The sequence below is a fragment of the Leptonychotes weddellii genome, chromosome 12 (genome assembly GCF_054177405.1).
Source record: "Leptonychotes weddellii isolate Sample4059 chromosome 12, ASM5417740v2, whole genome shotgun sequence".
Taxonomy (NCBI): domain Eukaryota; kingdom Metazoa; phylum Chordata; class Mammalia; order Carnivora; family Phocidae; genus Leptonychotes; species Leptonychotes weddellii.
In genome coordinates, this window is record NC_138380.1 from 1,702,915 (window position 1) to 1,726,355 (window position 23,441).

Genomic DNA, 23,441 nt, shown 5'->3' on the forward strand with positions numbered 1-23,441 from the left:
TCTCTGTTTGTTCCCCTATGTAGGCACTTGATAGAGGAAGGGGGAGCGGACAGCAGGGGCCTTTATGGTATAGATAGACTCCTAACCAGGAGCACCTGTCCTCCCTCCTCTCCATGCAGTCTTCTCAGGATTTAATGGCTGGTTTAGCATTCCACCCCCTTCTCCTACAATGGAAATATGATCCTGTCGCTCCCCTGCTTTCTGTGCTTCAGAGACTTCTGCGATTAGAATAAGGTTCTGTCTTGTTAAGGTGGCGCAGGAGGCCTTTAAACCCCTGCGTGTGTGTCCAGTTTTGTTTCTCGCCACTCCGAGCCCCACCCACTTTGAACCATGATTAATACTAGCGGTGTTCTCCGGGCGTACTGGGTGGGAACAAGGAACTGCTCTACTTGGCATGCCTTTGAACATGTGACTTCGCCTGACACGAGTGATTTTGTTCACCACCCGATCCCCGGCACGCCTACTGTGTCATTCAAGACTGGGCTTAGCCCTTACTCCACAGAGAAGGTTTTCCCTGAGTCTCGGCCCTTCAGGCATCCCTCCCGTGTGCTCTCCCATCACCCTTCCTCATTCTCCACACATCTTCCTCCTCCCTGAGCATGTTGTGTTTTAAAGGCTCACTTTTCTCTTCCCTCCATAAAACTGTGAGTTCCTTGAGGAAAGGGGTGGTCAGTCTGCACACAGCTTTCGGTACATCTGTGGGAATTCATGCTTCTTAATTTCGCCTTTTACTTAACTGCACAGACACTTAGTTGTGCTGGAAATACCTGTGAAAATATGAACTATGTTATTGAAAGTCTTCACTTCTTAGGATGTGAAGACAGTTCCATGAAGGGAATGAATATCTTACATACTTTGTAACTCCTACAGTACTTATCGTATAGTGTTAGGAATATGATAGGGATTGAAAAATACTATAAAAATTTAACTTACAACACAAGAGCAAATATAGAAATATAGAATTTCTAATTAAATCTAATCGCCACAGCCATAAACTAATCGAGTTTTGCATGCTATGGGGTGTATAGAGTCTGAAGTCTAATGTATTTTAACAGCTTTACTGAGGTATAATTGACAAACCATAATCTGTACATATTTAAAGTGTACAGTTGGCAAGTTTTTTTTTTTTTTTTTACAAGTTTTGACTTCTTTGTACACCTGTGAAACCATCACCATGATCAAGATAGTGAACATACCTGTCACCTCAAAATGTTTCCTTTTGGCCCTATGTAGTTCCTCCCTCACACCTCTCCTACTGTATCACACCCCGACCCTGTATCCCCAGGCAGCCACTGACCTGCTTTTTATAACTATAGATTAGTTCATGTTTCCTGGAATTTTATATAAATGAAATCATATAAAATGTACTGTTTTTTGTCTGGCTTTTTTCACTCCGCATATTTACTTTAAGATTCACCCAGGTTGTTGCATGTATAAGTAGTTCATTTTTTATTGTTGAGTGGTGTTTCATTTTATGTGTGGACCACAATTTGTTTATCCTGTCGCACACTGAAGGACGTTTGAGGTGATAACTTTTAGCTATTATAAGTAAAGTTGCTGTGAACATTCACATCCAAGTGTCTGTATGGGCATGTGCTTTCATTTCTCTTGGGTAATAGCTAGAAAATGGAGAGCCTTGTGTATGCTTCATTTTTTAAGAAACTGCCAAACTGTTCCAAAGTGCTTATCCATTTTGCATTCTCAGCACCAGTATGGGAATCCTGGTTCCTCTCCATCCTCACCAGCACTGGTATAGACCATCAGTTACTGTTTGGCATTCCAATAGGTGTGTAGTGGTAGGTCTTTGTGGACTTACTTGCATTTCCCAGATGACTCAAGGGCTCATTTGCTGTCTGTATATCTCTGGTGACGTATCTATTCACATCTTTGGCTCATCTTAAAAATTGGGGTTATTTTCTCGTTCCTGAGTTTTGGGTGCTGTTTACATATTCTGGATAAAAGTTCCTTATCAAGATATGTGATTTGCAAATATTTTTCCCATTTGGTGGCTTGTCTTTTTATTCTTTTAACAATACCTTTCAAAGGACAGACATCCTTAATTTTGATGAAGTCAAATTTACCAAGTTTTCTTTTTGGATTGTACTTTTGGTATTATATCAGTATACTGAATTTTTCTCTAGCCCCAAATCACTTAGATTATCTGTGTTTTCTTCTAGAAGTTTTATACTTTTAGGTTTTAGGTTTTGTACTCAGATACTAACTCTGTTTTGAGTTAATTTCTGTATATAGTATGAGGTATGAATTGAGATACATTTTTTTGCATATAGCTAGCCAATTATTCTAGCACCACTGCTTGAAAAGTCTATTCATTTTCCCACTGAATGGCCTTGAAAACTTCATGGAAAATCAGTTGTCCATGTATGTGTGGGTGTGGGTTTATTTCTGGACTCTATTTTGTTCCATTGATGTCTCTGTTTGTCTTTACATCAATACTGCACTGTCTGGGTTGCTGTAGATTGATCGTAAGACTTGAGATCAGGCAGTGAAGTCTGTTCTTTTTGAGAGTGGTTTTAGTTATTCTAAGTCCTTTGCATTCCCTGTGGCTTTTTAAATTAGCTTGTCATTTTCTACACAAATGTCTGCGAGGGTTTTGGATTGTGTTGAATCTGTAGAACGAATTGGAGAGGATTAAGATCTTTACAATATTGAGTCTTTCAGTCCCTGAACACTGTATACTTACTTAGTTCTTTAATTTGTCTCTGCAAAGTTTGCATTTTTTGTTTAGGTCTTGCACATTTGATGCTATTGTAATGGTATTTCTTTAAAATTTTAATTTCTTATATTAGTTAATGGCTGGTACACAGAGACACAGTTGATTTGTGTATATTGGTCTTTTATTCTGCAACCTTGCTAAACTCACTTATTAATAATAGTATGTTTTGTAGATTTTGCTGAATTTTTGTTGATGATGATGTCTGTGAATAAAGATAGTTTTACTTCTTCCTTTCCAGTATGGATGCTTTAATTTATTTTTCTTGTCTATTGCACTATCTGGAGCTTGGAGTACAGTATTGAATAGAAGTAGTGAGAGCAGACATTCTTGGACTTGTTTCTCACCATAGCAAGAAAGCATTCTGTCCTTTACTGTTAACTGGTAATAGCTGTAGTGTTTTTTTGCTTGTTTACTTTGGTAGATGCCTTTCACCAGGTTGAGGTTTCCTTCTTTTCTCCTTTGCTGAGTTTTTATCGGGAACGGATGTTGGATTTTGTTAAATGCTTTTTCTGCATCTACTGATATAATCATGTGGCTTTCTTTTTTAGGCTATTAATGTGCTGAATTACACTGAGTGATTCTTGATTGTTAAACCAATCTTGCTTTCCTGGGATATCCCCCACTTGGTCATGACATAGTATCCTTTTTTTTTTTTTAATTTTTTTATTGTTGGGTTTAACTTGATAAACATTTGCTTGGGATTTTTGTATCTGTATGAGTGCATAGAGCTGTAGTTTTTTTTTTCTTGTTAATAACTTTTTTCTGGCTTTGATTATGTGAGTAATGCTATCTTGATTGAAAGTATCCAGAAGTATTTCCTCCTCTTCAATTTGCTGGATGAGTGCTATATACTAAGTGTTTGTGTGTTGGAACTTACTCCCCAGTGTGATGGCATGAGGAGGTGATAGGTCATGAAGCCCCACCTTCATGGATGGGACCCGTGCCCTTAGGAAAGAGGCCTTGGGAGAGCTCTGTTACCCTTGTGCCGTGTGAGGGTGCAGTGAGCGGATGGCTGGCTGGGAGCCCCGGGGGTGCCCTCTGAAGACTCCAGCCCTGCTGGGGCCTTCCTCCGGGGCTTCTGGCCTGCACAGCTGTGTGAGCGGTACCTGCCTGCTGTTCATATGCCCCCTGGCCTGCAGCGTCCTGGTATAGCAGCCCCAATGCCCCGAGACACCGAGGTGCTCCGGAACTGGGGTTGTTCCTTCAGCGTTTGATACAGTTCATCAGTGAAGCCATCTGGGCCTGGGATTGAGTTGCAGAAAAGTTCTAACAACAAATTCAGTTGCTTTTATAGATAGAGGACTGCTCAGCTTATTTATTTCTTCTTGAATGAGTTTGTTAATGTGTTTTAAGGAATTTATTTCATCTATGTTGTCAAGGTTTTTGGCATAAAATTCCTTTATTATCCCTTCAGTATAGATAGATATATCTGTGCACTGCAGTGCTAATTACCTACTCATAGCTGATTTTAGTAATTTTGTCTTTTTTTTTTCTTTAATAGTATTGCTACTAGGTATGTTGATTTTTTTTTTTAAGGTTTATTTTATTAGAGTGTGCGCACATGCATGCACGCATGAGTCGGGGGAGGGGGAAAGGGGGAGAGGGAGAGCGAGCTTCTCAAGCAGACTCCGTACTGAGCTCGGAGCCCAACTTAGGGTTTGATTCCACGACCCTGAGATCGTGACCTGAGTGGAAATCAAGAGTCAGCTGCTTAACTGACTGAGCCACCCAGGTGCCCCAAGAGGTTTATTGATTTTTATTGATCTTCTCAGAGGACCAGTTTTTAGTTTCATTTATTTTTCTCTATTCTTTTTCTATGTTCCTTTCATTGATTCACTATTATTTACTTTCTTCTACTTATTTGGGGGTTTTTCTCTTATTTTTCTGCTTTCTTAAAATTGCAGCTAAGTTCCCTGATTTGAGATCTTCTCTATTTTCTAACATTGGCATTTAGCACTGTGAGTTTCTCTCTAAGTACTGCTTTGGCTACACCCCCCTGCATTTTGATCTGTAGTGTTTCCATTTTCATTCAGTTCAGTATCCTTCCAACTTCCTTTTTTATCTCGTCTTTGACTATGGGTTATTTAGAAGCCTGTTACTTAGTTTCTAAATATTTGAGGATTTTCCAGAGAGATTTGTCTGTTAGTGATTTCTAATTTAATTCCATTGAGGTGAGGAAATACATTTTATGACTGGAATCATTTTGAACTTACTGAGACTTGCTTTATGGCCCAGAACATGGTCTATCCTCATATATCTTTGTGCTTGAACAGGTGTATTGTATTCGTGGGTAGAATGTTCAATGAATGTCAGGTCAATTTAGTTGATAATGTTACTCAAGTTCTTTGTACCCTTACTGATTTGCTAACTGTTTCATTGAGAGAAGGGTTTTGAAATCTACTAAAATTGTGGATTTGTTTATTTTTTCTTACATTTCTGTTTTTGCGTCATGTATTTTGAAGTTCTGGTATTAGATGCATAAATATTTAGGGCTATTATGTTCTCTTGATGAATTGACCCCTTTATAATCATGAAAATGATGATGCCGTTCTTTATCCTTGGTAATATTCTTTGCTGTAATATCTACTTTGCATGACATTCATATAGCTGTGTCAGGTATTTTTTGATTATGGTTACATAGTATACTTTTTCCCATTCTTATGCTTTCAACCTGTTTGTGTCTTTATATTTAAGTAGTTCATGTCTTACAGATAATGTAGAGTTGGGTCTTGGTTTTTTTATCCAATGTATTAATGTTTATTTTTGAGTTTGGATGTTTAGACCATTTACTTCAAATGTGATTACTGATATTATTATGTTTGACTATAGTCTTGCTCTTTATTATCTATTTCTTCCCATCTCTTCTTTGTTCCCTTTTTCCTCTTTATCTTCGTTTTTCTGGATGAGCTGCATTAAAAAAATGATTCCACTTTACCTCCTTTGTTGGCCTATTTGCTATACCTGTTTATGGTATTTTTTGGACAGTTTCTTTCTGGTTCATAGCATAGATTTTTAACTTACCACAGCCCCCTTTGTGTAGCATCATAGCACTTAGTACAGTGTACTAGCAGTGTGCTTCCCTTTCTCGCTTGCAAGTCTTTCTGCTCTTGTTATCACACATTTTATTCATACACGTTATAAACCCTATAGTACATTGTTTCCATTTTTGCTTTAAACAGTGACCCTGAGTAAGATCATGACTTGAGGTGAAATCAAGAGTTGGGTGCTTAACTGACTGAGCCACCCAGGCACCCCAATCTTGGTGTTTTTTCGGAGAACATTTAACTTACAGATTTATTTTTTATGACAAGATATGTGTCGTCTTCTTGGCAATCTTACGTTAAAGCCGTGGATATCATGTCAGCCATTTGTGGGAGATGCCAGCACATACGGTTTATTGATAAAGTTACTTTAATGATCCCTTCAGTGTGTCAAGCTTTGTAAACTCTCTCTCAGTTTCTTCTTGCTGGTAAGGAGCAGGAGTATGCTTGCTAGAAATCAGAGTCAACTCAGGTGGGCTAGCGAAGGTAAATTCTCGTGATTCTTATTGTAGGTGGAGTAACCAGCTCTTTTCCTGAAATGAGGTTCTGTGCCTTGGTTCTTGTATGACTAGAAAAAGATCTTTATTCAAGGACTTATGCATAAAACATTTTAAACTGTATCATAGTGCATTTATTCACAGATAATCCACATAATACGGCCTGTGCTTAGCCACTGCTTAACTAACTAGGCTTTTTACCTGGCATATGTTTTACTTATCTTTTAAAGAAATGACTTCGGAATGGGAGTTAGCATTTCATTATTTGACTAGGAGAGTTAAATAACAGCATTTGATAATTGAATTTTTTTAGTTAGTAGTATTTTTAAATATGCTGCCTTAATACCCTTTTATATCTTTCTCCAGAAATAGAGATTTTGAAGTATTATACATTTGTACAATAAGTGTTAAGTTAAAATTTTAGGTATTGATACTTTTTCTTAAGTGTTGGTGCTTTTTTTTTTTTTTTAAAGATTTTATTTATTTATTTGAGAGAGAGAGAATGAGAGAGAGCACATGAGAGGGGGGAGGGTCAGAGGGAGAAGCAGACTCCCTGCCGAGCAGAGAGCCCGATGCGGGACTCGATCCCGGGACTCCAGGATCATGACCTGAGCCGAAGGCAGTCGCTTAACCAACTGAGCCACCCAGGCGCCCAAGTGTTGGTGCTTTTAACAAAAAAGTACATTTTACAGTTTAATTATTGCTGTGACAGACCTCTCAGATAGAAGTTTAAGAAAGTGATTGTTTAAAGTTTCTTGCTGTTTAGTCTTATAGAAGATTTTCAGAATTGAAGAGCTGCATGTGTTGTCCAGAGTGATCTTTTAATCAGACAATGTTAGATATTTAAATTAAATTTGAAACAACAGCATCTTTAGAACTAATCTAATACTTTGTCTAGTGCTTTGGTGCACTGTAGCAACAGGCTCCTGGATTTCTGTCTTTGAGGTCAACCTGAGATGTCCTGGGGACCAAACATATAATGAGGAGACTGCTCTCTGTCTGGGGTTTCATATGAAGTCCTGGCCCTGACTCTCAGGATACCAAGTTGAATCCACCAAGAAGTCCTAGTGAAAGCACTTCCCATTGTTCATAACCTACCTTCCATATCCCTGTGCTAAGCGCACTCTGCTCCTCACTGTGCTCAGTGTGTGGCACTGCTGTCCCAGTGTGGTTCAGAGGCCAGGTTCAGGGTGGCGGCTGAGTTACTAGTTAGCATGTTCACTGCTGTCCAAAGTGGTTTGTCCCCGCAGCGTTCATAGAGTAGGTCACTGGACTGTGCGAAGAAACCGTGAGAACTCCTGTTTACCTTTATCATTATTATTATTATTTTTAAGTCTGTATATAATGTAAAAGCCAGTGAGTAGTACATATGTAGTTTTAAAATAATTAAATACACATATATTGGGTATATGTGTTCTAATTTTGTTTTTGCTAATGGTGGTGTATGATTAAAAATGTCTTGAGACCAGGTAAGACTTTCCTGGAGCATCTGGACAAGGGTTTTTATTTTGTGATCTGTCAGTTTTTCCATAAATCAGCTTCATCATATGCAAGATTTTGTGAGTGTGCGCATCTCTTTGTTTTTCTTGTGAAAAGATAATGGCTCTCACCAGATTCTCAAAGGAGTCTTTGGTCCTAAAGATCAAATAAACTACTTATCTGGGATCCTTGGGCTGAAATCACTGAAATTTGTTTTGGAAGGGCTGTCTCCTGTCTACAGATGACTTCCTAGGTTAAATTAAATGGTACTTTGTTTGAAGAATAAAATGTATAATTAGATCTGTATTCCTTTTGACAAAGTAAAGTTTTTTGTTGATTTTTTTTCGAAGATTTTATTTGAGAGAGAGCACAAGAGAGCACGAGGTTGGGGGGGGCAGAGGAAAAGGGAGAGGCAGACTCCCCACTGAGCAGAGAGCCCGACGTGGGACTCGATCCCAGGACCCTGAGATCATGACCTGAGCCAAAGGCAGATGCTTAACCAACTGAGCCACCCAGGCGCCCCAGACAAAGTAAAGTTTTATTAAGGCTTTTATCTGAGAAGCTGCAGCCATGATTATTGCCATGACTCATGATATGTGGTCTTTGTGGCATATTCTCCTGGGGTCTGGGTCCCTTTACCTTCTTTAAAAAGATATTTTATTGTATGTTTTCATTAATCTTCTCTTTAAAATATTATGGTAGATTATTGTCTCTCAAGTTCAAGTACACTGGCCCTGTGTAAATGTGGCCATAAAAGAACTACTTCTTAGGACGCCTAGGTGACTCAGTTGGTTAAGTGTCTGCCTTCGGCTCATGTCATGATCCCAGGGTCCTGGGATTGAATCCGACATTGGGCTTCTTGCGCAGCGGGGGGCCTGCTTCTTCCTCTGCCTGCCACTCCCCCTGCTTATGCTCTCTCTCTCTCTGACAAATAAAATATTAAAAAAAAAGAACTACGTCTTGAAACCTATTTTTGTGATACTTTTGGGTATGAAGGTTTTTCTGTTGTCTATGCACTGCTTTTGTGGCGTCTGTCCCTATAACAGGTGATGGGATTGCTTTGGGTGGGGATGAGAGCTAAGTTCAAAAGTCAGCTGATAGAGTGAAATGAAGTTTGGTTACTCTTGAGATCCTTAGACCACTCAAAAAATGAAGGTGTACAGGATTTTGTTTTTACAGTCCTTTATGGTTAAAATTTTATATGGCCCCAAGTAACTCTTCAGTTTCTTCCTTGAAGATTGTCAACAGTCCCATCATCTGTCAGTTGACTAACTACCTGAATGCTGTTTACTTATTTATTTACCAGTGGTCAGAAAAATCCTAACATTCACATATTCTTTCCTATAAGTATTTGGCCTAGGGCACATTATTACTGAATAGGATGACTTTTGGATTATTCTTTTGAATAAAAAGACTTGTTTTTTTAAAATGTGTATAGGAAATTTAAGTAACTTCAATGTATATATGAGATAACTGCCTTTCTTGGTTTGCCATTTTACTCCACAAGCCTGTGGTGTCCAACTCAGATTAATAATGTTTTTATTCCCACCTCCCCCCACCCGCCAACCCAGAAAGGAATCACCCTAGTTGTTTATCTGTTTATGTAGTAACTATTATGCATGTACAAGCATTGCTCTGGGCATTAGGATTGTAGGAGTGAAAAAAAAAAGTCCCTTTTCTCATAGAACTTACATACTGGTGGGGAAAGTAGGCAATAAATAAACCAGAAAGGAAAAGAAACACATGAAGTAGCACATGTTACAAAGAAATGTAATTAAGATAGATAGCCATGGAGGGTCCAGCTGTTTTCTGTAGAGGAAACAGTTGCCCTTTCCAAGGAGGGGATGTTTGACCTGGGACCTGCATGGGGAGAGGGACCAGGCAGCGGGGAGGTGGGCGCTTTAAAGGGCTGTCAGGTGTCTTCTCCGTCCTGTTTCAGTTGAGTACACTGTGCTCATTCTCTCCATGAGCTGCAGAGTGGATTTCTTGTCAGTGTAAGTGGAGTGAGTGACAAGGGACATTCACTCCAGCCTCATCACTTCCAAGACACTGTGACATGTGGAGAAAGTAGGTTAGGGCTGGCTGATGCTGTTCCACAAGGTAACAATTACATATTCTAACTAGGATCCCCACTAACAAATGAGAAAGTCCATGGAATTTGATCTGACTTGTACTTTATTTTGTAACGTTTTAAATATATTGTACCTGATTTTATTAAGGGTTATTTTATTTATTTTTAACAGGAATCACTAGATTTGATCTACTTGGAGACTTTGGAAGGTTTAATTGGCTGGGAAATTTCTATATTGTATTATCCTACAATTTGCTTTTTGCTATTGTGACAACATTGTGTCTGTTCAGAAAATTCACCTCTGCTGTACGAGAAGAACTTTTCAAGGCCCTAGGTAATCCTGAGGTTTATGGGTATTTTTCTCTTTCTGCTAATTTTTAATTTTGTTACTTGAATTAATTTTAAATCTTCATCTGTTCATTTTTCCTACTGTGTGAAACCATAGAGGTCCCATTTCTGACCCACTACTTACTGGTTATGCTCGTGTGTGAAATTACCTTGTTAAGCCTCAGCTTCCTTATCTGTAAAATGGTGACAGTATCTTCTTCTCTCAAGGACTGTTGTGAATATTAACTGGAATATTTCTTGTAAGGGCCTGAGCAGAGTCCTGGCACATCATAAGAGCTCAATAAAATTAGCTTTTTTGTTGTTATGATGATGGTGGTCGAGGCAAGGTGAGGCTAATGGCTAGAGACTTATTATTTTTTGGTAATGGTACCTCTTACAATTTTTTAGTTACAGATTTCTTTTGATTACTTGGATTTTACAAGTATCAGACTGATCCATAATTCTCTTCAGTAAGCCAAATAACTCAGGATAAAAATATTAGTATTCTTGTCTTTAATATGAGAGAGGGCATTCATTATCATGTATTCCAAAAGTCCCAGGCATTGTGACAGTCTTAAAAACTTTAGGTTTGGCTAAGGTAAAAAAAGGGTATAAATGTAACTTATGAATGAGTTTTTCATGCCCACTTCAACATTAGCACTAAACATTTTATATGTTTTTATTTTATTTTATATTTTTATAAGTTTTATTTTATATTATAGGAATACCAGGGCTTTATAAATTATCTTGCTATATAAACCCTCTTGGGTTTGGAGTAATTTTAAATTTGGCAGTGATTTATTGTAGAAAATCCTAACATTAGGTCATTTACCTAACTTGACATCATTTGAATGCTTATACTCTGTATTCCATTGTGACTTTTAGCTGTTGCAAAAGGCTATATAATGATTGATTCATTAAGGTCCAGATAACTTCAACCTTCTGAGCAACAATAAAGCTTTGCACGCCACCAAGTTCTTCCAACACCTGTGATTGAAGGGATAACCTTTGGGAAGGAAAAAAGATTTCAAATTATCTGTTCATCCATATTTTATTAAATTCACCCTGTGAGGGGATGGCTGGTGCAATAGTGCTTGGAAATGAAAGTGACATCTCATTTCAGCTGAAGCACCAGATAATTTATGGATTTTCATGCCTAGGTTTCAGAATGCTGGCCAGGTTAAAATCTGCAAGGTGAGGTGGGAATTAGCAGCTCTCTGAACCAAATGTCTAAAGTTAGAACTTCATTTTTAAGCCCATGGTAGCATCAGTGAGATTCGTTAGCCATGATGTCAGATCAGTTCTCACTTACCAGTCCCTAACATGAGATGGTTGTAGATGAATTGCAGTAAATTTAGTTTTGAGTTAAGTATTCTGGATATCATCTTTCTGACTTACGGTGAAGTATGTTGCATCGGCTCTTTGACCATAACAGGCAATAGAATTATCAGAACTTGTGTAAAACTAATAGATGGATTTGGTTTTTTGTCCAAATGTTTTCTGTTACTCTTTGGAATGCTTTAAGGAAGAAATGCATTATATGTAGAAAAAGATCCTCATTAAGTATATGTAATAATGTGTGAATGATCTGAGATCTTAAATCTGATTTCACTGGGAATCATAATTTGATTATAAAATTTAACCATCTCCCCCCCCCCCTTTGTTTTGTAGTCTTTTTTCCTCTGCTGCTATGTCCATTGATAATGACAGTATTTGTCTCATAGATTATTTGGTACATAGTAGATAAAAACCAGATGGTGGTGGAGGTGATTGTTTCTGCAGAGAGAGACATTGTAGTTTCTTTTTTTTTTAAAGATGCGTAGCCTGTGCTGCACCCAAGTTTTAGAAGTAATCGTGGAAATAATCTATCCTCAAAGGGGATTCCTTTTCACTTTGGGCATTGATTACCCCACTGGTTCTCTCTCCACCTACTTCCTTCACTAGCAGGCCCTGTTTAAAACACGCTTCCCCACACCCAACAGCTGTGGGTTCCTATTGTCACTCAGTGGTTTGGCCAGAACTGTTGCTTGTGTTGGATTTCTTTTTTCCTTCCCATTCATCCATCATAGATGGACTCAATTTTACCTTTTCTTTCATTAAGATATGCAGGTGGTAGAAACTTTAAAATTCAGAGTGCTATGTTGATTTAAGAGCGTTATAAAATTGCTTAACTGCCAGGTGGATAAACTTGTGGAATCTTAGGGGAATAGAATCTTATCCAAGTATGTTTTTGATGTGTCACAAAAGTCTGAGCCTCATAAAAATGTTTCCTCAAAATCTTTTCCATAGATGTGCTGGTTATGTATTCTTGAACATCTTTGTGCTTCATCTTACTACTAAGTGCTGAGAGCTTTGGTGCCACATAAACTCTTACATTTTCTTTTATCTGTTATCCCTGTGAGTTGCACAGTATTGTTGTATATATCAGGTGCATTATGTAAATGACTGATGTATGATACAGAGGGAAACTAACATAACTTTAAAAGATAGTGAAAATTTTTTATTCTGTGAAGTATCTTTGAATAATGAAATATTTATGTTCAATTTATTCTTTTGCTATTTCTTCTCCTTTTCTATTTGGTCATGTTTTCCATTGCTTTTCCTCTTAATTATGTGCTTAGTATTTTGGTGTGTCTTTCTGGATGTCTTCCTGTATGTATACTTGCATGTGTGTATACAAAAATGGGATCATACTTGTCTCAGGTTAGTTCCCCTGCTGGGAAGCACACTTTGGGGCTGGGACAAGCTTGCAGGAGGAGGTGGTTGAGAGGGTGATCTTGGGATTGGTATGGAGGGCAGGAGGCGGGGAAGGGACTAACTGTGCAGAGAGAAGAAACCAGAAGCTTCCACGTGCCCCAGAGCTGCATGGAGTTGAGGAGAAGGCATGGCTTCCTAAGAGACAACTGTGTTCTGCTTAGGCCCCCAGGGAGCCTCAGTGGGGATAAGAGATCTTTCATGCTAAGGGGGGTCTGGCCAGCACATCACAGCTTTCGCAGTAACACTTGACACTCTGCCTCCTTAGCCCTCTGCCCACCCATGCAACAGTCCATCATTTCTCACCATTTTCTTAATTTTTCTGCAGGGCTTCATAAGCTTCACTTATCAAATACTTCAAGGGATTCAGAAACATCAAAGCCGTCAGCAAATGGGCATCACAAAGCACTGTGAGATACGCAGCAGCACTCTGCCATCAAGAGACCCGGGAGGCCCAACTCCCGCCGTCCCCGTCAGTCAGAAATGACGTGCACTGACTGGGCTTCACATTTAGGGCCTGGGCCTGGCAGCGCCATTTCTTTCATAACCTCCTAAGAACTTGGCTGCTGCAGGCCTTCTTCTCATTTAACTGTGTGATGGACCCCACAGTTTCCAGCCAAACGCAGGCTTCGTAGGGCAGCACATTTTTCTGTGGACACATTTGCTTGCAGCACTTGATACAGTCACCCATATGAGAATGTTAGAAAAGGCAACTTCGGGGCTTTCTAAGAATTCAGTTAAATCCCAATATATATTTTATTCAAAATGGAGAAGCTGACGTGAAAGGCATCCTTGGTACTTGGATGTGAAGTGAAGGCCCTGCAAAAATGTGGGTTTATAGATGCCATTACTCCAGTGGGTGCGTTGGAACAGTAGTGTGCAAATGCTATTTTTCACTTCCTTGAAGAAAAAGACAAAAGCGCATAGTTCTGGTTTATATTTCAGAATGATACTGATTGGACTTGGAGTCAAGAGAAAAATATGAAATTCTTTTGAAAACCTGATCCGTGGTAGAACACCACGGGAATACCTTCCACTGTACAGTGTAGTAAGCTACATGGGAAGTCTTATGTACTCACACTTCTCTGACCTCTTCTGTGTGTAGGATTCAGTGTTACCTCTCATAACATAGTTGCCAGTGTCGAATACACTTGTAACTTAGATTTTGCCTTATAGGCTATCTGTACACTTGATTTTTTTTAAGCTTTTTTCCAAAATTCCCTCAGTTCCTTGTGCTCCTGTGTCCATTATGGAACTACAAATGCTCTGTGGTAGAAACCCCTTCTGTCAACACATTCTTCAGGCCTTGGTTACTTTTGTATATGCCGGTTTAAACCTCGGATTTAGAAAAGTACCAGTTTAACACCCAGGTACACAGTGTCAGCATTCATGAGGTAAGAATAGTTTTTCAGTGTTTCATGATCTGATAAATCATTCAGTTATGAAATTGTAAATAATTCTGGGGATGGCTTCTTGACTTTAAGTCCATTGAATAAAAGCTATAAAACTGTACTTTGTGTTACCATCCACTAGGATAGAGTACTGAAAATTGTGCATGCAGAAATAAGAGATGAGCCCCTTTGCACACACTTGGTAGTTATGCAGTCTCTATAAATACATATGTTCACATGCACTATGTGTATGGCAACAGATTGTCTGTGTTCAGACAAAAGTAAAAGAACATTTTCCTCAAATTGTTGAGCTTAAAGGGGTTTTTTTGGAGAAATTTATGAAAATCAGGCTGTATATATTTGACATAAAAAATTTCCACTTAGAGCCAAAATAATAAGAAAAGTTTATCTGTGTATTCCTAAGTTCCATTGAGTATACCTCTCCTTTATTTATACCTCTGCATTTCCTTCTGAGCTTCTCTTCCCATTAAAATACAGCCCAGTTTTAAGATAAAAGAACATTTTGTGATTCTAAACAACACTCCGTAAATACCACCAGTCTGGTATTGGTGAATTTCTCTGCATAGGATCTGCATACTGAGAAAATTAATAGAAACTGGTTGTTTCCTAATTTCACTGGTAATTACACCTATTTAAACATTAATTGCAAACTTTGATTTTTTACTGAAACTTGCTTGCAGGCAATCCATATTTTGAGCAGACTAGGTCAAGGGGAGAAGAAAAAGAAAGTTCTTTAAATAAAAGAGCATCGCTTGTAACTTACACTGGTTTCCGGGCACATCCGTAGGAAGTTCTTGGGTATTTGTAAGATGTCTGAAAATTTCTGAGTAAAATATTAAACTTTTCAATGTCTGTATCAATTCTTTGTTCATTTGAAAGTTTCTTTCCATTGGAAAACTTAGGCCAGGTTTGATTAGTAAGCAGTGAAATGTATTCTAAAGTCCTACAGCTGTTACTGGGTGCGTCTTCATTGCTTTTGAGACAGAGGATACGCCTCACATGGAGGGACAGTTTTGAACCTTGGGTCTCAGATGCCTTTTATGGGAACAAATGCAGGTAGTTATATACTCTGCTGCATGATTACAGCTACTTCCGGGGTTCTACAAAGAGTATATTCCTGGTTACGTACACAGAGTCTTCCTCTTGAGTGAGGGACTTAGTAAATGCATGTGCTTCTATTGGACACACACTGGAGGCTGGCTGCATGAGGCCATGACGGAAACTGGTGGCACCACACTGAGGCCAAGCACTTGAAGTCTGGCAAGGACAGGCGCCCCTCAGATCTTTGATTTGTTGCAGTTACTGTGCTAGCGAGGGAGGACGCAGATGGCCTGATGCCAGAGCGCCCTGTGCCCGCGGTCAGAGCGGCCCCGGGGATGGCCATTCCGTTCTCGTTGGGGGGCGGGGTCTAGGTGACTGTGTGAAGTCAGACGCTCTGTTGGCTCTTTCTCACCTTTGGATCAACTTTAAAGGGGCATTAGACACTGTAGTTAAAAAGTTTTTTGAGGAGATTTGGCCAATTCTTCATATTAATTGGTTCTGCAATACTTATTTTAAAATTATAAATTTTATAGGTTATAACATTTGTAATTTTTACCGGCTTTTCCAAGATATTTCTTAGATTTAGTATTTACTTAGCTTTATATATATTCTAGATAAAAATAGACCTGCTCTAAAAGAAGAGACTTATGTGAGAATTGCACGCACACGCACACTCACGCACATACAGGTCAGCTCCTTCAGTGCCACGCTGAGAGGCTGATTAGTGGATGAGCATGAAATCTGCTGCTTGGTTTGACTCTTGGATGTATTCAAGGCGTGACTGTGTACACCTGTCCTTAGGCCTTGCTCTGCTGGAGCACAGTAGACCTCTCTGTGCCTCCATAACCACTTAACCTGCTAGAGCGTAGGCTTACATCACTTGAAAACCCTATGTAGTTTTCTTTGTTGTTAGCACAGTATTTAATGTATAAAGGCGGAGTTCTTAAAATGATTTTTTAAAAATACGAGCATATATTCAGTACTGACTTTAAAAAAACTGGTATGATGTTACTTTTAAAATAATGTTTAGATGCACTGGTATATTACTTTTGTTTACAGTGTTTTGTTTACAGATTATTTTTTGTGTTTGTTTGTTTCTATGAGATACTTTTAGTGTGACTTTTTAAATGTCTTAGAAATTAAAATTTTACAAAAAGTGATTTCATGTTTTGGTTTATAAGCATTCAAATGTGTTTTTGTTTTGGCTTTAAATCTTAAATACCATCGTGGCTAAAACTTTAGGGTGTATGTAGGTAACTTCCATGTCAGTGTTATAAAGGGCAGTAATGGTTCTGGTGAGATGTTAGACTGAGGAAGAAGTGAATGTTTTCTCTCTCTTTTTGTTGTGGAGTTATTGGTAGATGAATTTCTTTGAACCATTTGCAGCTAAAATGTAGCATCAGCCATTGAAATCATGTGTGTCGTCTAATTGTTTGAGTTACTTAGATATATTTGATTCTTCTAATTTTTTCCATAAAAGGACTGAGCCACGCCTACTTGTGGTCTGGGCAGCTTAATCCAGAGCTCTCAGAAGAGTAAATGGCATTGCCATCTGGTGACTTAGACAGACAGAAGCCTTTATAGCAGTGGCTTTCCAGCTCTCTGACCACAGGAAGAAATACTGTTTACACTGTAACACACACACACACACACACACACACACACACACTTCTATACATGTAAACACTTAACAAAGTAGTACCTACTTTTACTGTATGTGATGCGTGCTGGCATTTTCTGTTCTCTTTTTTAGAATACTAGACACAAACCACACTAATACTAATGAATGGTCAACTTTAGTTTGAAAAACGTGACTTCCGGGATCTAGTTGAAGGATGAACGAACACAAACTTTTTTTGGCTTTTGAATATTAGGTAAAATTCATTATTGCAAATACTACTGAAGCAAAAGTATTATCTGTGCAGATTACTTGTTGCACTGCAAAAAATGTAATTAAAATCAATAGAAATTGCTAAAACTCTAAAAATGGATTATAAAATTTCAAAACTAGGTGGTTGATCCGTATTTCTTGGAGGAGTAGAGCTGGGACCTAGTTTTGAAGAGAATTATTTAATTTCCTACTCTGTGTAATTCAATTAGGTAAAAGTGTTTTCAAGTTCAAATGTGATCAGATAGGAAATTCAGACAAACCCAGTTATTCTTGAATGTGTTTTGGTATTCTGTTCTTCCTAAACATACTGGAGAAGTCAAGTTCACAAGTATAAGTTATGTAAAGTAGGGTAGCAGCACCCGATGTATATGATTTCTGAGGATCGATGTGAGCAGAAGGATCTTTAGTGTCTGAATGTGAGGAGGTAGAGACTTAAATATGAATCAGAGGAAGAAAGTTTTATCAGTTATTAAAAATCCCAGGTGAATGTTTCAGTGTCTTCTCTCTTGGAAAGCTCTTACTCTAAGATAGACTGCTGACCAACAGTGGCCTCTGAGAACCCAGGACATGCTCTAGTCTTGAGTGCTATAGCTTTTCTGTCATGCCGTGTAGCTGGTATGTTATATCGAATGGCTATAAGTGCTCACAAATAGCTTTTTACATATATCTTAGCACATTGTTCTATTATTGCTTTAGAAATTAGTGGTGAAAAACTTGTTTTTTTCTGTACTCTCAGTACTTCACTTTTAGCCACCAAATGTGTGCGGGGTTTTTCTACACCAGGCTGTTCTCCCAGTTGTCTGTGGATACCACATCAGTGACCTGGAGTTTGATTTAATTCTGACACTATCTACGTGGAGTCAGTGCAGACCCTCAGTCCCCTAACATTGGCTCCCCACCCCCACTTCAGATGCCAGTCCCAAGTCCAGGCTGTCCCATGTGCTTTGACCAAGCAGCTATAAATCAGGGGTTCCCACCACCCCCTCTGGTTCAGGGACGTGCTAGAGCAGCTCACAGAACTCTGGGACACAGTTTACTTACTAGATGACCTGTTTATCAGAGGGGGTACGCCTCAGGAACACCAGAGGGAGGAGATGCACGGGACCGGGGATGGGGGTGTGCACAGAGCTTCCGTGCCCCTCCAGGGGCACCAGCCTCCAGGCACCTCCATGTGCTCGCTACCTGGAAGCTCTCTGAATCCCTTCAGTTAGGTGGATTTTTTGTTTGTTTGTTTATGGAAGCTTCACTACAAAGACATGATTGATTAAAGGATTGGCCTTAGTGATTAGCTCAGCCTCCAGGCCTTCCCCACTCCCCAGAGGTCAGAAGGGTGGGACCAAAAGTAGTTGGTTACACTGGCCATCATCAGGGGCTTTCCAAAAGACAATCTATTAGCATAAGTTCAGGTGTGGTTGGAAGGGGCTTCTTATGGATATCAGAAGATACCTTGATCTTCTTACCACTTAGGAAATGCCACAGGTTTTGGCTCTGTGCCAGGAATGGGGAGAAAGACCAAATACATATTTCTTACCATAAATTACTTGGAGGGGTCTGGTTTGGAGCAGCGACTTGCATCAGGCGACCGGGGACCACTATTTACTAGATACCCAAGTCTTGGATCAAAGACAATGCACATTTTCAAACTACTTCCAGAAAGACCCTATCAGTATATACTCTCATCAACAGCATGTGAAGATGTGTTTCTCTTGCCAACACTGGATTTTGCCAGTCTTTTCCTGAGAGGCAAATAATTTGTTTTTCTTTGCATTTTTAATAACTATTGGGGGAACTTAATTTTTTATCAGCTATGTGTATTTCTACTTTTGGGGAATTATCATTAAATATACTTAGCCTATTTTTCTTCTGGTATTTCATAATATCTTTACTGTTTTATAAAAACTCTGTGTATTATGGATTAAATGTTTGTCTTTCTGAGGTGTGTATTCTTCCTGGCTGTTTTTTAACTTGTCCACATTGGTTTTTGTATTTTTTTTTCTGTGTGGAAAATTTAAATTCTGAAGTAATCAAAATTTGCAATTTCCCATAATTTTTTGGTGTCATACTTAGACCTTCCCTACTCTAAGACTTTTAAATATATTTCCCAGTATTTTTCCTTATCTACTTGAGATATGATTCACATACTATAAAATTCACTCTTAAAGCACAGGGGTCGTCGATGTGTAGTATATTCCTGGGGTTGTGCAACCATCCTCACCATATGATCCCACATCATTTTCATTACCCCGAACCTAGCTACTCTTATGTCTTTATTTTTTTTCATAATTCATCGACACGTTATCTGGATTTATTTTGCTGGAAGGAATGAGATAATGGTTGTGCAGAGACGTCCGTGGCCACACAGCAACTATTCATGCCAGGCAGCCTAGCCCCAGTTTTATTCAGGGTGGCAGTGTGCCCAGCTTCCTGTGCAGGTGGGTGTGGCCATGGGGCTGGGATCTGACCTGGGAGTTTATGCAGCCCATCCTGTGGGACCTCCAGAAAGATGACTTGGAAGAAGCCAGTCAGCCAGAGAGGAAGCACCATCCCACCTCCCCTGTTCCCTCCTGCTGATGGTGCCGTGGATGGGACAGGATGTGACAGCTGGGACTCCAGGAGCCACTTCAGATTGTGCATTGCCTGTGAAGACAGCTGGAAGAGTTTGGATGCCCACTGAACGCACCGCTGCCCTGCTGCCCTCCTAGGCTTCTGCGGAGACGGCGACTCCTTGTGTAACCAGACCGCTGCATTCAGGTCTGCTAGGAATGTCCGAATGCAATTCTGACCTATCCTTGACTAGTTTTATTGTTTCCCCAAATGACAGGCCAGTGTGACAGAACCATACATTATGTTTGATTTGAGTGCTGTTTTCATGAACTAAATGTCCATAAATATTGAGCTTTTTTTTCTACATTTTATATCTTAAATTCTCTAATTAATGTATCTCATAAACTGATTCTGAAGAATATTCTCCTGTTACTGTACCAAACAAACACTAGTCTTGTGTTTTGAATTAATACTTAAGTTTACACTTGACTTCCGTAGTTCTTATCAGTGACTTGTTCTGCTGTCTGGAAACCTCCAGTTAATGTGGTGACTTTACCATATACACTTGAATTATAATTTGGAAGATGTATTCTTTTAGACACATTAGCATTCACGTTGGCAAAGAAAGTTCTTATTCACAAAACATCCCAGAGACAGTTGACAAAATTTGAATAAAATGTGTAGACTAGATAACACTTCTGTATCATTGTCAATTTCTGGTTTAGATAATTTTACTATGGCGTGTTAACATGAGGGGAAGCTGGTGAAGGGTATAGGGGAATTCTATTTTTGCAATTGTTTAATCACTTGCAAGAATTTAAAGTATTTAAAAATCCCAGAGATATTGTATAAGAAAGAACTATGCTGTAAAATAATTGTGCTCGGTTCAGAAACACGTACCTAAAAATTTTAACTCATGTGCAAAGTGCCCTTAAGGGTGGAAGCCAGGTACTTGCAGAGGGTGGAACAGAAAGAAGTGTGTGGTCTCAAGGGCACAAATGTCTGTGGTCCCTGACTTGCCCGCCTCAGCCCTGTGAACGTGGTCTAGCTAGGCTGCATCCAGAGATGATCATGTATTCACAAAGGGCCTTGTGCTACTCCTCAGCCACCTCCAGGACAGGCTTGTACAGGCATTCTTTTGATATTGTATACCAGCTATTTTTTTAAGATTTTATTTATTTGACAGAGACACAGCTAGAGAGAGAGAACACAGGGGGAGTGGGAGAGGGAGAAGCAGGCCTCCCGCTGAGCAGGGAGCCGGATGCGGGGCTCGATCCCAGGACCCCGGGACCCCGGAGCCATGACCTGAGCCGAAGGCAGATGCTTAACGACTGAGCCACCCAGGCACCCCATACCAGCTGTTTCCTTGACAAACTGTAGTGTGTTTCCACATGTAGGCCTGAGAACCTTGCAATTTTTCAACAAAAGTCATGAAAAATCTGCCAAGGACAGTTGTAGTCTTTGATCTTAGGTCTTTCCCTCTCTGGGCAGAAATAGGTCATGACTTAGGCTTATGAATTTAATATTACTCCTGATTATTGGGGCTTATAGAGAACTTTATCCAGTAACACTATTGTGCGAACCAGAGATAAAATTTTAAAATTCTCACACCATTTTAGAGAAGTTAGATGTATGTCTACACCCCTGCAGAAAGCAGAAAGCAAGCATGGGATTGGGTTCAGGATACACTACTCTCACATGTGGCTCATTGGCATATTGAATATTTTAAGCCAAAGGACTTTGAGGTTTACTCTTCTTCCCTAAACCAGGTCCAAGACCCTCTTGTGAGAGATGTCCTCCCTGTACCCAGAGGAAAGGAGCATTCTCACCTCAAGGAATCCTAACTGGCCTTGCTGAGTTCCCGAGTTCCCCAGTTTCCACACTTACCTCCCATTCCTTAACCTATCGTATTTCCCCCAGCTGCCTCCTCTTCATCAGATGCAGTGGAAAGTAGGTTTGTGTCTTTGGGTCTTCATCTCTTTATGGAGCCTCGCATGTCAGCTCAAACTTCTATTAAATATATTTGTGTGCTTTTCTCCTGTTAAGCAGTCTTGGTCAGTTTAAGACCCAGCCAGGGATCCAAGAGGGTCAAGGAAGACTTTTCTTCCCCTCTGCTGTCTTTTAATACAGTTCATATTTTTGTCTTGATCCAAGATGGATCCAAACAACTGCTCTTGCTACCGCATTGTTGGCTACTGATCAGCTCTGCTAAAATTAAATTATTTGGGGTAGGTATTTCCCAGCTTTAACAGTCACATCTACCCAGTTACTTTGGATTATCTTAGTGAGTGGTTTTAGAAAAGTATATTAAGAAATAGCATTATTCAAAGCCAGTTATATGCTGTGGATGCTTTACTAGGATGTCATTGTGGTCATCCATCTAAAAGATAACTTTCCAAGCCCAGAATATCTTGGTTACGTTGTAGGGCATTGATCTTCATGGCCTCCCTCCCCAGCATGTCTGTGTAGTATGTACATGGCAAGCAAGTGGCCTGGGGGCTGTGCTCAACTCAAAACATGTGATTTTGCCAGTTCAACATTTAAAAAATTAGTCAACGTTAACAAATCACAAAAATTCCACAATACCATAGCAATTTTCACTAAAAGCTCAAACTTCAGTGTCTTTTTTTAATTGAAATATAGTTGTCATACAACATTCCATTAGTTTCAGGTGCATAACATAATGAGTTAACATATATATATAGAGAGAGAGAGAAATGATCACCACCACACAGTTACACATCCTTTTTTTCTTGTGATGAGAACTTTTAAGATTTACTCTCAGCAGCTTTCAAATATGTGATACAGTATTGTTAACTGCTGTTGCCATGCTGTACATGACATCAGTGGGACTGACTTTATAACTGGAAGTTTGAACCTTTGATCACTTTCACCCATGTCGCCCACTCCCCACTCCCCATTTTAGGCAACCATCAATCTGTGTTCTCTGTATCTATGAATTTGGGTTTTTATTGTTGTTTTTTAGATTCTACATATAAGAGAGATCATATGGTATTTGTCTTTCTCTGACTTACTTCATTTAGCAGAATGCCTTTGAGGTCCATCCATGTCCCAAACGGCAGGATTTCCCTTTTATGTAGCTGCATAATATTTCAGTGTATATGTATGCCACATTTATTTATCCATTCATCTATCGATGGACGCTTGGGTTATTTCCATATCTTGGCTATTTGTGAATAATGCCACAGTGAACACAGGGGTGCTAATATCTTTTTGGATTAGTGTTTTCATTTTCTTTGGATAAATGCACAGAAGTGTATTTGCTAAATCATACGGTAGCTCTATTTTTAACTTTTTGAGGAACCTCCATACTGTTTTCCACAGTGGCTGCACCAGTTTGCATTCCCATCAACAGCGCATCTTTTCATGTGCCTGTTGGCCATCTGTAGGTCTTTGGGAAGATGTCTATTCAGATTTGCCCATTTCTAAATTGGATTATTTATTTTGCTATTAGGTTGTATGATTTCTTTATATATTTGGATATTAACCCTGTAGCAGGTGTATGATTTGCACACATTTTCTCCCATTCAGTAGGTTGCCTTTTCATTTTGTTGATTATGGGGTTTTTTTGTTTTGTTTTTGCTGTGCAGAAGCTTTTTTGTTTGATGCAGTCCCGCTTGTTTGTTTTT

At 39.2% G+C, this 23,441-nt stretch overlaps 1 protein-coding gene across 7 annotated transcripts in view; it reads left to right on the plus strand.

Moving 5' to 3' along the window:
- The window catches only part of LMBR1 (limb development membrane protein 1), a 155,910-nt gene extending 138,555 nt beyond the window's left edge, over positions 1-17,355 (plus strand). For all 7 annotated transcript variants that reach the window (XM_081799750.1, XM_081799749.1, XM_081799751.1 and 4 more), the window contains 2 exons: positions 9,995-10,156; positions 13,232-17,355. In XM_081799750.1, the coding sequence (XP_081655876.1) occupies positions 9,995-10,156; positions 13,232-13,317 (248 nt within the window). In that variant the 3' untranslated portion in view covers positions 13,318-17,355. The remainder of the gene's footprint in view (positions 1-9,994; positions 10,157-13,231) is intronic.
- Positions 17,356-23,441: the final 6,086 nt, after the last annotated feature.